At 39.0% G+C, this 16,965-nt stretch overlaps 3 protein-coding genes across 3 annotated transcripts; 2 read left to right on the top strand and 1 right to left on the bottom strand.

Annotated features, from left to right (window-relative positions):
- Positions 1-7,777: 7,777 nt before the first annotated feature.
- pis1 (phosphatidylinositol synthase 1 (CDP-alcohol phosphatidyltransferase1)) lies at positions 7,778-9,112 on the bottom strand (the record flags this gene model as incomplete). Its single annotated transcript, XM_064825798.1, has 2 exons — positions 7,778-8,887; positions 8,942-9,112. 2 exons carry the CDS (start codon positions 9,110-9,112, stop codon positions 7,778-7,780), a joined length of 1,281 nt encoding a protein of 426 aa, XP_064687312.1.
- Positions 9,113-9,318: 206 nt separating this feature from the next.
- URA5 (orotate phosphoribosyltransferase) lies at positions 9,319-10,306 on the top strand (the record flags this gene model as incomplete). The annotated part of the gene is made up of 3 exons (XM_064825797.1): positions 9,319-9,369; positions 9,433-9,837; positions 9,893-10,306. 3 exons carry the CDS (start codon positions 9,319-9,321, stop codon positions 10,304-10,306), a joined length of 870 nt encoding a protein of 289 aa, XP_064687311.1.
- A 473-nt stretch (positions 10,307-10,779) lies between these two features.
- Positions 10,780-14,319, top strand: ATC70_006522 (uncharacterized protein; the record flags this gene model as incomplete). The annotated part of the gene is made up of 8 exons (XM_064825796.1): positions 10,780-10,818; positions 10,881-10,929; positions 10,985-11,362; positions 11,415-12,820; positions 12,870-13,325; positions 13,382-13,906; positions 13,968-14,181; positions 14,243-14,319. The coding sequence occupies 8 exons, from the start codon at positions 10,780-10,782 to the stop codon at positions 14,317-14,319; spliced, it is 3,144 nt and encodes a 1,047-aa protein (XP_064687310.1).
- Positions 14,320-16,965: the final 2,646 nt, after the last annotated feature.

The following is a 16,965-nucleotide window of genomic DNA, read 5'->3' as shown; positions in this document are numbered from 1 at the left end:
ATGAATGCATTATCGCGGGAAAGGAAGCAGTAGTACAAACGTTCAAAGAAGTTTATATCATTGCGACCGCAAGAAAAAAAAAAGATACTTACCACTTCTTACCATAGCATCACGACCAGAGACAGACCAGAGAACCAGCATACATCAAAGACAACAGACCACAGGATAAGCAAACATCAGAGAAGAACCACCGAAGCAACGATATACCATCAAAGCAGCCACCACCAAGTGTGCAGCCAGTGCACAGCAAAAGATCAGAAATAGATCCCTAGTAGAGTTATTCCAAGTAAAACCACGGTATAAAACGCGTTAACATTGTACCTTACGTCTATTGCATAACTGTCAGTTATACTTGCTTCAATTCTATTCACAAAGGTAGCGTTGTTTCATGAGTAGAGAGCTTGCGAAGTATAATATATATATATATATATATAAACGAAAAAAGGAAAAAATGCTAATAAAAGGTTGAGGCTGAAAGACGTCACTTTTATCAATGTACCGCAAGGTAAGCACTAGAATTTGATAGCTTGCTACAAGGCAGCAAAGCAAGATATGAATTAGCAATTTTCACCATGAGGTTCGCCAACGCCTTACCTATTAATCCGTTACATGTAATTAAGAGGTTATATTTGACAAGGGTAGCGAATTTACGCTTGAATTGAGCTACATACTAAGAAAAAAAAAGGCGGTATTTTAAACTATCAATAGCCCAACCTTCATAATACTCAAAATGAGGATTCATGGATTTCTGAAATCGTTTAGCTTTAATATCATGCGATTCTGATAGTAACATTGCTTTCCAGCTAAATAAAGCTTGGAGTAGAATTTAAAAGAAAATCTAATGATACCAATTTTAAGTGTTTTGGCCGACGTTATTAGGCTGATTTTTGATAGAATAGTTTTTGCGATTTTTTGGCTGTTTTTGACAGATTACCAGGTTTCTGTCATCAGAGCTTTACTTGCAATACTCATCATAGTGTAGAACAGACAAGAGCCTATCGAACAAGCCCTGATTCAAAGCTCTAGTATGGTTCTATCACGAGATATCGCCAATTTTGTACCTCGAGAGAAATTGCTATCCAGATTTTTGCCTTGCTATCACAGGCAAAGTTTGCATAAAAATCGATGATTTTGCAAGATTACATTTTTTTGTCATATCTCAGGAAAGACGTGTCGTATTTGAATAAAACAAAAACCATTGAATAGCTCTACGTTGGATCTACTTTTATGTAAAAAGTTCAAGTTACAAATATACGCTCCCTTCATGATTTTACTTAAAAACTCTGTATTTTACGATCTTTAGGCAAAAACGTTGTCGAACAGTTCTAAATAGAGTTATACTAGCCACGGAACTTGGTGCAGAACTGAAATGTGCATCGAATAATACCATACATAGATAATGTTATGTATCTTGTACACAAATAAGCTTATTTTTCGTCTGTTTTGGAGATTCTCTAAGGGGAGGAGTATGTATCGAATCTGCACTACTTTATCATCTATGCTGTTCTTCAATGTGTAGACCAAAAAGAAGGAACTATCGTTTAAGGCCTAAATCAAGGAAAAAGACTATCGTTTAAAGCCTTACATTTAAAGCGGTACCATCAGTTTTAATAGAAGAGCTACACTACCGAAAAGGTCAGCTCCAGCCAAACTGTCGAAAATGGATCGCTCAAAGGTAGCATTTGCTACAGTGGCGCATATAACTTTTCTTTTGCGCACCAGCATTCGTCAGCACTAGTCCATGCATGTGCCCTGTGTTTATTTTATAAACTTGAGTACCGTATAGGTGTTTCCGTGCTGTTGTCAATGAAGAAAAATGTGCTTTTGCCACTATCAACTCCAATCTTGGGGGGAGAGGGGGTGGTTGAAAACTCCATTTTGGAAGAAAAGTATCATAGATAGTTATACGACGCCTTATCTTGTAGAATAAAGAAAAGGGAACAAGATGCAATGAATGGATTAAGTTGATTGAGTTGGGAGATTTATAAAACATGGCGTTCGTTTATATAATACATCATCTCTCAACAACAGCCCGCCATTCTATTATCTAACATTCAATTGCACCATTACTATTACTATTATTATTATCATTATTTTCTTTTTATCAACATTTGGCTATAGCAACATGCTACTTTCAATGCTCTAGCACTAGTATTTCAAGACTTGAATTTATATGGCCCAAATCTTGAAGCCAAAAATATTATTGTACTATGCGTGGAATACATCTACTATGATCTGCATTCCGACAGTTCATCCAGTTACCAGATTTAGATATAAACTGTATTATGTACACTGGATTAGATGTGCGGTATCGATTTATAATACTATAAGATATGGACTTCAGATACGCTAGTACTATAAGATTCATACTATATAAGATATAAGCTATAGATGGCACCACGGACATGGATGGCGGTATAGACTTATACTTGTATTCCGACATTGACTACGGATGTTTGCCATATCTGGATAGGCACCAAGATTAATGCAATATGAGCTTGTTGCTTCAGATGTGCACTTCATGATCCACGCTATAAGACATATGCTTATATCCGTGATACTAGCTACAGATACTTTATGTACTACAGACTTGTACTATATATGAGACATGCTATAGACATGCGTACGATATGCTATAGACATGCCATATATCCAGATACATGCTAAAGATGTATACTCAGCGATATACACTCAGATATGTACTATTAATATAGACTAAGAAGACTGTACCTATTGGATACATGCTACTAGATTGATATTAATTATCCTTATAGAAAGGATAGATCAGGGTACTTCGGATGAGAGTCTAACTGTTCATCCAGGCAAAGCTAAATCATGATTAGCTTGCTGGAGTTGTCTTTTAGCATGATTAGACATTAGTTGATCTGAGTTGACTTATTTGTCAATCTAATTAATAGAACTTTTATCCATTGTTATAGTATATAAGAAGGATCATCTACCTGGCCAGTAGAGAGACTTCAGTTTACTTTACCCCTGTCAGTTTGATAATAAAATATACCTTTTTTATCAAGTTGACTTTACTGTTTTTTTTTATTCTTTTTTTTCCGTGAATTTTAGTCTATAAAGCCTCAAATTCCACAACAGCGTTTCCCAACACCTAATTCATGGATCTAATACTTTTTAATTGCTTACAATTACAACAGCTTTTAATAGTAGTTTTTATACATATACCTTTGTTAAAAATCGTCTACTTTTGGAATCATCTATATTTGATCAATAACCGGTCATCCGATCTAAGGTTCAACTACACTAATGATTTTTTCGCGGCAGTTTTCTATAGAAACACGCTATTTTCAGAGATCTCGCATCAATAATATTTCAAATCAGGAGATACTTTTGTACGTCCAGAGACTTGGATATGAGATAAAAGATAGCAGACCATGATGATGTACATTGCATGCTTGGCAGGGCAGTTCGTACTGCTGGATAAACTCTGCGCCCAGTGTACTGCTGCAGTACAGCATAATATATAATCTTCCATACATAATAGGCTTAAAAGTAGCATTTCTCACATAAAACTGTTTATTCGATGATGAATTCAATCATTGCACCTTATATTACTTTTGAATGAAAATGGATTTAGATTGTATCAATTTCGTCACCTTTTTAATGTTACGAACACAAGACCATATTAAATGCTACATCAATAGGAAATCAGCTAGTTGCAGACTTTCGTTGTTTCAACCCCTGAGCCAATCAGATTGCTTGAAAACTCCGCTGACCTAAAAAAAATTTTGCGAGGGTTTCCCCCTGTTTTGATGTGAGGCAAAATTTTAAGCGCCGTTATAATAGCAATATAGCCGCTGCTATCATCAAACTTCCCTCAGGTGCTAGAGCATGCCTTACTTACACCACCTAGCTTTAAATTCAGGCATTGAGACCCTCAATCATCACTAAAGTAAGTAGCGATAACCAAGTGGAGGCGGCCTATCTACCTCCTAGCCTCGGATAAAGTCTTGTTGAGCTTCAGGGATAGGCACATCCGCACAACGTAAAAAAGGTATGCTTCAAAGAAACATCATAATAATAAAAGAAAGAAGAAAAGAACATACTACTGTTCTATAGAAGTATAGTAGTATGTAGGCAAAAAAGAGACACTCACACGAAGCGAGTCAAAGAAAAGCATAACAAACACAACATCAAAGATGTTCAAAAAAGCTCGTTGCTGTTGCAAGAAAAGTGCGTACATGAGTAACGCGCATGGTAATAATAGTCGGGTGTAAAGCAAAATAAACACGCACAGCTGCAAAAACAACAGTGGTATTATAAGTTTGCAATACAACATAGTGACTAATGTAGTTTCATGTGAAGCCACAGAGGAACCACCACCAGCAAAAGAAAAAAGAAGAAGAAAAAAGCGCAATAAGGCAAACATCATGAATGCATTATCACGAGAAAGGAAGCAATAATATAAGCGTTCAAAGAAGTTTTATATCATTGCGACCAGAAGAAACAAGATACTTACCACTTACCACAGCCACAGATAGACTAGAAGAGTATAGGCAATCACCGGAGACAGGCCAAAGAACGAGCATGCACCAAATACAGTAGACCGGGAAAGACCATATTAACAGCAGCAACAGCAGCAACAGCAGCACCATAGAAAAACTAAAGAACGAACGTCATCAGCAGAGAGCAGACAAAAGCCAAAGAAGTTACTTACCACTTATCACCACCACAGATAGGCCATAAGAATATAGGCAATCACCAGAGATAAACCAGAGAACAAGCATACAACAAAGACGGTAGACGAGGAAAGACCAGATTAATAATTAGCGGCAGCAACACCAGCACCATAGAAAAACCAAAGAATAAACGACACCAGAGACCAAACAAAGACCAAAGAAGCAATCACCAGACATGATAAACCAAAGAAGCAGACATCAGAGATAGCAGAAAAGTAATGGCAGCTGTACCCATGTCAAACAGACAAAAAGAATCATCAAAACCGAATAAATAAACTCAATTAGTGTTAGTTCTATGCCTTCCAGTGCTCGTTGTCGAATGGTACCTACTATATTTCACTTCAAAAAAGCAGTATCAAGTTCTTCCAACAGTGCACGACAGTGTTGTCAGAAGCTAGAATGTTATTATTAGTCAAACGATTTCCAAAACAGCCATGGTTTGATACTAAACGCGTTTTTCAAAAAGGGAAAAAAAAACGGGATATGAAAAAATTAGAGGGCACCCTATCCGAAGTCACGGCCAGTAGATTTAGTCATAGTCTTCTGCCGCGGCAGCCGTAATTGCGGTAATTTAATTTGGATTTGTGTAATGTGTGTTTTCGTGTTCAAACATGACTTGATCTCACATCTTTTAAACGTTTTTGCCAGATTTGACTATGAAAACTCTCGTTATCTCATACAACTTTCTAATATACCTTTAAAAGAATAAATAAGCCGCATCGAATGGTGCTGATTACATTCAGCTTTCAGACCGAAAATAATGAGTAATTTGCAAAAATATGAAAACATGTTTTTTGCCAAAATGTCAAAATTTCACATAGGAAAATCCCATAGAAAGAGTTTCCAGTGCTGTATCTCGTCTTTACGATCAATTTGATCTTATATGTATTATAGGAAAAGTCTTCATCTCTGGGATGAAAAACGCGACCGTTTGATTTTCAAGAATTTTCCCTTGCTAATACTCATGAGAAAACGATGGTTTTCATGAATTTGCAATGACCCAAAAAAATTTGAGGTAAAGCATCAGTAGGTAAAGCAAAACGAAGGAGAGACGTTTGGCCGTATTCCAAGCGTCCAAAACACTTTGTAGCCTGAGTTATTCGTGCTTGAAAATGTCGAGATTTGAACAGAATATGACCAAAAAGTGAGGTGTAATAGGTTGTGTTGTCAAAGAAGTGAGTAAATTACAGTTTTATTTGATGACCTAGATGTTCTGTATTGTACAGAACTCAATTTCTAAATGACAGACGCTTTTATTCTAATTCTAAGGTTCAAATCTTGCTTTCTGAAATGCGGGATTACAGGAATCTTAAGGCGTGAGAGTCAATGATGTTATGCAAATTTGAATATAACGATTTGCTCAGTTTGAATGAAATGCTTATCAGGTCGGCAAAACACTTTTGATGGTCGTCCACAACAGAGATATCCTACCTAGCCATAAAATTAGACTTAATAAAGTCTACCACCCACAATGTTAGACAGTTATAATTAAGGAGAAATGGCTAATGCCGAACACGCCAAGTCGGTGTCAGCTCAATTGGGGAAGTAAATAACAAAATTTTATATCCAAATCAAGCAAATAGGGTTTCATGATGCCTACAGATTCTTTGAATCAAGAGTCGATAATCAAAAGACTTTAGTGAAATCGAGCTTAAATGGTTTCACGAAAATACATTTCCAAGAAGGTCTGTCCCAGCTAAAGTGTCCAAACCTGTTAGCTCAAAGTTAACTTTTGCTACAGTGGCGCATATAAGTTCTCTTTTATGCGCCAACATTTGCCTATGCACGCTCTGGATTCATATTATAGACTTGAGCACGATATGGACGTCTCCGTGGGGTTATTAAAAAAAAAGCATGTTTTTGCTACTGTTGCATTCAAGCATGCGTCCTAGGCTACCTTCACTCTCTCCTCAAGCCACTTTTACAATGTAGCAACATAGATGATGCTAGCCGTATTAAATTACATTTATGTTTACAAATACACTCAGGTTAGATATCCTGTAATAAAGAAGAAACTCTTTGCTTTTGCTTTGATAAAGCTGGCAGCTGAATATTTCATGAATTATAATTTAACGAGCCCACCGCCATCCATGAATAAATCAAGAGAATTGTTTGAACCATCAGCAGCTCGAGTTTATAACAGCATGGGCCGTTCTTATCACAAGCCTTTTACTATGATAATAATAGGAGCCATTTGGGTAGTGATAAATGCCACCATTCAAGGGGAGAAATCGCTCGTTTGAAGCACGAGCTTCCCAGCTGTGTACAGCTAGGCATATCGTATGATGCCACCACGGAGGAAGCCAAACGCTAACTACAGTAGCCATGAGGCTTGAAAAAGCTGAGAAGGCGTTCAAGTTGCTATTTGGACCAGAAACCATTTTGCTTCTTGCAGAAGAAAGCATCCCGCATTCGATGCAATGGCCATGTTTTAACAAAAATAAAGCACTTTTGAGGATAATTTGGACCATTATAAACGTGTCTTATTTCCTCATCAATTAAGCTTAGAGGGCAGCTGGAGATGCTTTTTAACACCTACTCGTTTGTTTACCATTATGGCACTTCGTTATGCTAAGCAGTTGGTTAATGGTCAATTTTAATCATGGTCTGATTTGCGAAAGAAAGGATCAAACAAGCGTGGTCGAAACCAAGCAGGCCTGAAGAAGGAAGCTATGAAGAAGATGAAGAGAATTATGTACGATTTTTGAAAAATTTGTTGAACGATTTCAAGATCTTAACAATACGGCTGATATTCAGGAGTATCATGTCAAAGTACAATGTAGAATTGAATCTGCCAAAGAATTAAACTTTTCTGGAGAATGCACCCAGAGGATGCATTGATATACTTTTCATTATGCTAAGGCTTACAGCATGATGCTGAACTATAACTTACTATCTACCCAACAGATGATTTGTGACCCAAAAGAACTAAGAATAGCCCACGACCTTTAGTGTGAGGCCTTGCTAGGATATTTGATATAACATACATTACGAAGTTCAAAAAGAATTGATTGCTCTTAAGTTGATGCCAAAGACGCACCAAGAAGCGAAAAAAAAACAAACCCATTTCTTTATTTTATGTAAAGATCAACTTCAGAGTCCAACATGTCATTATCATCCAATTCCTTTCTATCCAAGTCCAGCTTTGTATTCAACGTTCTGCCGTATTTTGCTCGATAATTCAGGGAATCAGACATGCCGCGTATGGTTTTCTCTGACCAAGCAATCAAATGCTCTTTTTCGTAGCCCATCTTCATCAAATTGTAAATGCAGTAACCTAGAGATGCGTGATTTTCGGGTTCGGTGCCATTATCTAGATGTTGCTGAGCATTTTGGAACATGACTTCGTACTCTTTGGCCAATTCAGCACCCCTCTTTAAAAGACTGATGGAATATTGATCGTCAGTGAGCTTGAGTGAAGGCTCTTCTTCTCCCTCCTTTTTGGCATACAGATCAAGAATGTCACTCAGATAGTAGTGCACATGTTCGGCTTTGGGATCCTTGATCCAGGGTATATTCTGCGCGCAAACTAATAAGAAATCGGTGTATTCCTGCAATCTCATCCTGAGAATTCGAGGACCAAAAGCGCAGCATTTTCTAAAAACTTCAAGACGACGACCAAGATAGATACTCATCTTTCCTGAATATTTGAACTTGGGATTGCTGATGAGGATTGAGGCATACGAGATTATGGCTGCGACAATGACGGTGGGCCGTAGCTTTCTCCCTGTGTTGAGCAAGTATTGATCACCCATCTTGATCAAAGCCTCTGTTCTGTGCTTTAGACGTATCAATGTCGTTTTTGATATTTTAGGGGATCCATCAAACTGATTTCTGAGATGGGGTATAATGGTGACCAGAAACCTTTGCAGTTCCTGATGAGATGTTTTGCATTGTATATCCTTGTAAATCACTGATTCTCGAGCGAATATAAATTGAATGCGCTGAACCTCGAATCTGTCAACAGGTACAGGAAAGTTTTCAATGAAATCGTCTACAGACCAAGCAGACAACCAGTCTCTAGCGACCAAGTAGACAACAAGCAATGCCAACTCCATACTGTGTCGATTGGAGAGTTTGGTAGAGTGCTGTTGAATGAGCTGCTTTGCTTTGGTAGCGAGATCCTCTGGGATATGAAAATAAGCCGCTATTTTGTTGACACATTCTTTGGCACTTTTATGCTATGGGAGAACATTAGCACAAGCCATTGACTCCAAGTAGCTGAAGATTCCTACCTTGCCAGTCTGAGCTTTCTTTGTCTTTACAAAGTATTCAATGTTGTTCGAAGCAGAAGTGAAATTGTTGTCTTGAAAGAAAGCATCCTCCAAGACTGCGCCGCAAGATTGGCACGCCAAGACGTCGTCATCATGAACCACATCACTGCTGCTACATGATGGGCAAGGCATTGTCTATCAGAAAGAGCCTGCTGACTGATTCAACAGCTATCCAAATGCCAAAATCGTCTAAACCATGTAGCGTCACAGTGTCTTCAAACCAATCATTCCATTGCAAAATAAGTAATGGAATTGGTCCGTGGTTGGTAATAAACTCTCTTTCTCTCCTGTTTCTCTCACTTTTTTTTTCTTCCTTCCAATACAATCATTAATACAAAATGGCTAAAGCAGAGTTCATGTCGCCCAAGGATATTGGCAATCGTATGAAGGTATTTGTGCATGACATTGGAAGGCATTTAGTTGCAATGTACTTACCGCTCTCTATCTTGCAGTCCAAAGGTCTTCAAAAGTTGCGATTCTATTGCCAAGCTTGTGAGAAACAATGTAGAGACGAAAACGGCTTCAAGTGTCATACTATGTCTGAATCGCATCAACGACAAATGCTACTGGTAGCGGCAAATCCTGGCAGATTTGTTCATAACTTTTCATCAGAGTTCAAAAAAGAGTTTTTGGGCATCCTGTCTCGCCGTCATGGCACCAAACGAGTGCTGGCAAACAAGGTGTATCAGGAATATATTGCCTTCAAGGAGCACATTCACATGAACGCAACCAAGTGGAACTCATTGAGCGAGTTCTGTAAGCAAATGGGTAGAGAAGGTATTTTGCGTGTGGATGAAGCTGAAAGAGGATTGTACATTACTTGGGTTGATAATAGTCCAAAAGCCCTTGCCAGGCAGGTAAGTTCAGAGTGAGATCTGTAGATAGGAGCATGTAGACTAATGCCATGTACAGGCTGCAATTCAAAAGATGGACAGAGCCAAGAAAGACGACGAGGAAAGAGAGCTGGAATTGCTGAAAGAACAGATCGAAAAGGCATCCAAGACTGCTGAGGAGCGTGGCATTGTGGAGCAGGAAGCAACGGAACTGAAAAGAGATGGCGAGCAACCGATTAAATTAAGTTTGAACATGAAACCAACCACGATAGCCGCTGAAGCACCCAAATCAACTGGATCCAAAATGATGTTGGGAGGCATGAAGAAGAGAACCGGTCTTTCAGCATTAGCTAAGAAATCAAGCTCCTCATCGACAGCAGCTCCCACAGCATCATCGACTTCAAGTGGAATGAAGATGGGAAGCATGATGATGAAACGCAAGAGCAACACTGATCAAGATCAAGAAGACTCCAACAAAAAGATCAAAGTTTAAGTTGGATGGCATGTACATATCAATTCTTGAATAAAATTTTGCTTGATAAAAATAACTGAACAGCGATTTACGTCGCTATATGGGCATCTTTGATTTCAAAATACGTGGATCTGACATGGAGATGACTCTGGATATTACTTTGATGGATCATAATAACAACAGCAATCACTCAAAATGCATAATTGGACGCATGAACCTATGATTAAATGGAACCAATCCATGCAAAGCAGTTTGATTTTGAAGTCTATGAGTCAGATTATACATGTCATAGAGATACCAAGAACTACACGCATCCAAGGTTGCTGTAGCTTGTTTTTCTTTGACAGGTTGCTTTACCGCAGCTCTCTTGTTTGAATTTGAGTAGTGCATCAATGCGGTTTAGGCCAGTCACTAGAAGCAAGTAAAGCTTTTACCTGCCATGCTTCAAATTATCATCTTTTCATCTTTCCCAAAGTCATAAACAGACGCACAAAATGGACTTGCACTCTTGGGTATCTGACAATACCATGAAGGTATGTTATGACAAACCACATGCTGATACGATACAATGAAACTCATGCTTGATTGCTGATAGCTTCTTGGTATGTCTGAGACTACCATTGTTGATTTTATCATCGCCACAGGTAAACAATTTTACTTTATATTGACATGTCAGCAAGCTAATGCGCAGTGATACAGCACAAAAAGCATCCTCACCACAAGAGCTATATCAGAAGCTAGTCAGTACAGGTGCACCTAGCGATCCTACCACACAACAGTTTGCATTCGAGCTATTCAACAAAGTACCACGCAAACAGAGTAAATCTGCCGCTGCTGCTGCTGCTCTGGCAGAGAAAGCACAACGCAAGAAAGAGCTAAAGGAAGAAGCTCGACTTCGCAAAGCCAACGAGTCATTCAAAGTCGTTTTGGAAGAACCCACTGCTGATCAAGAAGAGGATGAAGAAGAGAGACGCATTCGAAAAAAGGAAAAGAAGCTTCGCAAAAAGAGAAGACAAGAGGATTTGAGCGACGATGATACAGAGGTCAAAATGACTGAAAGTAGTAGATACAAGAAGCGTAAGTTGTGTAGAGTTAGTGGCATAAGCATAGTAGCTAACGCCATAGATAGATGAAGGCGAAAATTCAGAAGAGGAGCGAGAACGAGAGGCGGAATTAGAGCGTTTACAAGATATCAAAGAGCGCGATGAACTAGCACAACGACTCAAGGACAAGGACAAGGAGAGAACCAAGAAGCTTGTCGAAGATAGATCCGCTAAAGAGGGCAGTGAGGCACAAAAGCGTCGTAATTTAGCAGATGACAAGAAGGCTCGACAAGAAGCGTTGCCAGAACTGAGAACTCGATCCAACCAACAATACTTGAAATACCGTGAAGAACAACAATTAGCGCTTTTGGAACAAGAGATTGCAGATGAAGAGCGATTCTTTAGTGGACAAAAGATGACTCGCCGAGAAATTAAGGACTTGGAGTACAAGAAGGAGGTGCTTCGTTTAGCAAAGGCTCGCATGAACATTGATACCAAGGAAGACGGTTATATGATGCCCGAGGATTACATTACAGAGAAGGGTAAAATTGACCGCAAAAAGAAGGAGAATGCTCTGTACAAGCGCTACGAAGAAGAGGAAAAGTTCGAGACAGAACACGACATTTGGGAGAAATCACAGATCCAAAAAGCAACAGCCAAGCCATCAGCAGCACAAGAAGCAGAGGATGAATACGACTATGTATTTGATGAGGACCAAAAGATTGATTTTGTCATGGCAGCCAAGTTGAACGAACCTGATCCAAAGGATGTCGAGTTGCTGGAACGCATTGATGCTGCAGAGAGAAAAGCGCAATCCATAGAACAGATTAGAAAGTCGCTGCCCATTTACCAATACCGTGATGATTTACTGGCTGCTATCGATGAATACCAAGTGTTGATCATCGTTGGTGAAACTGGATCTGGTAAAACAACACAACTTCCTCAGTACTTGTACGAACATGGATTCACAAAGGACGGCAAAAAAATTGGCTGTACACAACCTCGTCGTGTGGCTGCTATGAGTGTGGCTGCTCGTGTCGCTGAAGAAATGGGTGTCATGATGGGTCAAGAAGTAGGCTACAGTATCCGTTTTGAAGATTGCACATCAGACAAGACCTGTGTCAAATACATGACAGACGGTATGCTGCTGCGTGAGTTCATGACGGAACCTGATTTGGCTTCCTACAGCTGCATGATTATTGATGAGGCTCACGAAAGAACACTGTCTACTGATATTTTGTTTGGCTTGATCAAGGATATTGCTCGATTTAGACCTGATTTGAAGTTGTTGATCTCCAGTGCCACTATGAACGCTCAAAAGTTCTCTGAATACTTTGATGATGCTCCTATTTTCAATATTCCCGGCCGTCCTTATCCTGTCGAAATCTACTATACAAAGGCACCAGAGGCAAACTATCTGCGTGCTGCTATTACTCAAGTACTGACTATTCATGTCACGCAAGGAAAGGGTGATATTCTTGTATTCTTGACGGTAAGTTTTTAATGCATGTCATTGACCATGATCTGATCTGTATCACTAGGGCCAAGATGAAATTGAAGCGGCACAGGAAGGCCTTACTCAAGCATGCAAATCTCTAGGCAGCAAGATTTCAGAACTAATGATTTGTCCAATCTACGCCAACTTGCCATCAGAGCAGCAATCTCGGATTTTCGAACCTACACCAGAAGGCGCTCGTAAAGTCATTTTAGCTACAAATATTGCAGAAACCTCAATTACTGTCGATGGTGTATCATTTGTCATTGATCCTGGATTCAACAAGCAAAAGACATTCAATCCTAGAACTGGCATGGAAGCATTGACAGTCGTCCCTTGTTCTCGTGCCTCGTCCACCCAACGCGCAGGTCGTGCCGGTCGCACGGGACCAGGTAAATGTTTCCGTTTGTTTACGCAATGGGCATTCTACAATGAAATGGAGGAGAATACAGTACCTGAAATACAGAGAGTGAATTTATCGAATGTAGTCTTGTTGTTAAAGGTGAGTGTTTGGGTTGTATTTGCTCACTATGGCACGTTACTGACTATGTAGTCCAGAGCTTGGGTATCAATGATTTGGTCAATTTTGATTTCTTGGATCCACCTGTTGAGGACACAATGATTCGGTCACTTAGTCAACTATACGCATTGGGTGCTTTGAACGATAGAGCCGAATTAACGAAGCTGGGCAGAAGAATGGCTGAATTTCCTATGGATCCATGCTTATCCAAAGCCATTGTAGTCGCAGAGAAATACGAATGTACAGATGAAGTAGTCTCTGTGTGTGCTATGCTGTCAGAGCAAAGCTCTTTATTATACCGACCCAAAGACAAGAAGATTCTCGCAGACACAGCACATCAAAATCTAGTGAAACCAGGTGGGGATCATTTGACACTACTCAATATCTGGAATCAGTGGGTCGAAACTGATTTCTCTGTTCAATGGTGCTATGAAAACTTTGTGCAAGTCAAGACATTAGAGCGTGTGCGTAATGTGCGTGATCAACTAGTGCAGCTGATGGATCGTGTGGAAGTCAAGTTGGTCAGTAATCCCAACCCTAACGATCCAGTCCCTATTCAAAAGGTGAGTCTATGATCCATTGTTTTATTCGTGACATATTGGCTGATGTTTCTGTTGTTTGTAGTCCATCACATCTGGCTTCTTCTTTAACGCCGCAAGACTAAACAAATCTGGCGATTCTTATCGCACAGTGAAGCAAAATCAAACAGTGCATATTCATCCTAGCAGTGGCATGCTTGAAAAGAAGCCTAAATGGTTGGTTTACTTTGAATTGGTATTGACAAGCAAAGAGTACATGAGACAAGTCATGGAGATTCAGCCTTCTTGGTTATTAGATGGTATGTAAAAAATTGGTTTCTGTTAACAATCTGGTCGACTCACGCTCATTTATTCGACTAGTTGCGCCTCATTATTACAAGCAAAGTGATTTGGATAACTTGGATGATAAGAAAAAGATGCCAAAAAAGGGGCAATGAAAGAACCCTTAAAATAAACCTTTTCCTTTCCTTTCCTTCCCTTGAATCCAGCAGTAATTTTACCCCTGATCTCGTTGTTTGCTATTTTACCTCTATGCCATGTTACTTAATTTGATTAATGAACTTACTACATGAAGGATGCCATGATGAACAACATGATGCCCTTCTACACGACACGCATGCAAACACAAACAAAGACGAAATGCAACATCTCAGGCACCATTTTCATTCTTCGATCGGCTGATTCATCACTCACTAAAAAGAGATCTGGATGTGTCAAAAATTGTCATATGGAGTCGTGAGATTGTTACCCGAATTTTGCCATGTGTAGTTTGCAGTGATTTTTGAAATAACCTTAAATGACAGTATTTCCAAAGTTCTATAGAATATATCCATCTATTAACAATAGACCAAGCTACATGCAAACATACTTTAAATTAGCTAAAAGAAGTACTTGCAAGTAAGTCACAAAAACTAAAACAATCTGTATATCAGTGACGCTTATCATTGCTTTCTAAAGTGCCGAAAAGGCATATTGCAAATGCAATTGGAAACCTAATCGAAAAATCAATTGGTCACTTTTTATGAAGTTTGCAAGAGGAATGAAATGACTAACTGCTCCAGTGCATGGCGACCTGGGTATACTTTTTGCGTGTATTAAATGAAGGCTTGCAACGGTTTTTTTTTTTGGGTGATTTCAAAAGTAAATCACTTCATTTTGGCAGTGCTTTTATTCACGGATAAAGGGACATTATGTTTCTCAAATACAACTCTGTGTATTTTAAGCCAGTCCTTTCATTACATCTTGCACAATCAATCTTTGGAGTTTGCAACGCGAACATCTAGTTTAAGGTTAGTTAATATAAGATAAGAGGTTGATAATACTGATCTTTCAGGTTATAGTTAGACCCAGGCAATATTGTCCACAATGAGTTACTTACGCCTCGAATCTACTTATCTCACTGGACATCAATAACTACTGCCAACTACGGAAATCCACTAAAGTAATAAACAATAATATCTACCAATATGCAGCTAGTGAAACCCTGAACTATCAAGAGAACAGATCAAGACCCTTGGATTATAATAATCCAATATGAACCTTCATAATAATATTTTGTATAATTTTTAGATTGACTTTGATCTTGGTAAATTATAAACATTCTTAACAGACTCGTCGTACTAGTTCTAATATTAATATCAAAGGCTCTCACACAAGAATTAGCTTTACTTCCTGTCGTGTATGAGACCTCGTAGTGTTCCTCTTCTAATTCTCGTTGCTGCAAGAGTCACTTTTTGTTGAATGAAGATTGAGAATTTTATCCCAAAGTGTGTCAGTATGTCGAAGACGTCCGTCTTGAGGAAGCGTTTAGATAAACTAGGATACTGCGGATTATCAGCGTGGAGAGTTGGAAAGCGCCGTATCGTATACAAAGAATCGACGTGCAAACAGCAGGACAGATCGTTTCTTGATCTTTTTATTATTATTACGAGCCTTTCAGCACTTCGGGTGGTTTCCTGACCTACGCTTCGCTTCGGTGAAAACCAACCTACGTTCAAACGGCTCGCGCTGCCACGGGCCTTTGGCTAATATCCCAATATTAATATAGCTAAAATGTTAGAAGAAGAACCCTGATTGTTGATTGATATATAATCACTAATCATATGAGTGTTTATGCTTCGTATGGTTCTCACCGAAGCGTAGCGAAGGTAGAGAACCACCCTGCGCAGCAGCAGCTCGTGCTACTGATTGCTCTTGCGTATCTTATCAAAACACTGCTACTTTCATTTTGACCCTCCACTTACACATAGTAACCCTTCATATTATCTGTGGATCTGATTCTTATGTGCTGTTCTACATCCATATACACGTAGTTACTTCATATACGGGCAAGCAGCATACTGGTATTCCCATTTTTAGTCCTTAGTGTCCCTAATACAGCAAAATATGAGTGCATTTGAGCTGCATTTTCTTGCGTTCAAGGCTGTTTTAGATCGTCAGAATAGCCCCAAATGGTTGCTCTCATCTGGCAGTTACTTTCTGACACTTTTGCTCGACTTTTTGGGGACCAAAAAAAACATGGTCAAAAATCGACCAAAAAGCATGAGGTGCCCCTCATGGTTTTCATCAAAAATCAAGCGATCGCGTTTTTGACCTTGATAATGAAGACTTTTACTATGGCATGTATTGATTCAAAATATTTCTATCTATCTAACGTAACTCCTGAAATCATCTTTGTGGGACCTTGATATGGAAAATCTCGACTTTTTGGCCAAAAACCGCTTTTAATACTTTCGTAAATTGCTCAACAAGTTTATTAAAAACATCTATCTTACTTGGCACCATTGAATGCGCCTTGAAAAGCGCTCCAAGAAAGCTTAAAGAAGCAGAGAATGATCATCATATTTTATATAGTCGAATATGGCAAAATAGTTCAATCGAGTCGAGAATCATTAAGTTTTGGCCAATCTAGAACAGACTATGAATCTGGAATGAATTATTTTTTGCTGTTGGGCTGGTTTAACATATATGAGCCAGGCTTGACAGATGCCAGGCAACTCAGTTTCCATATTAGGGCTGTAAAAGTGTCTAAGGACTGAGCATTTATTATTTTTTTTGGAGGTTCCAAAAAAAAATTGGGTTCC

Source organism: Mucor velutinosus (genome assembly GCF_035048745.1).
Source record: "Mucor velutinosus strain NIH1002 chromosome Unknown tig00001547, whole genome shotgun sequence".
Classification (NCBI taxonomy): Eukaryota; Fungi; Mucoromycota; class Mucoromycetes; order Mucorales; family Mucoraceae; genus Mucor; species Mucor velutinosus.
This window is presented reverse-complemented; position numbering and strand designations above follow the sequence as displayed.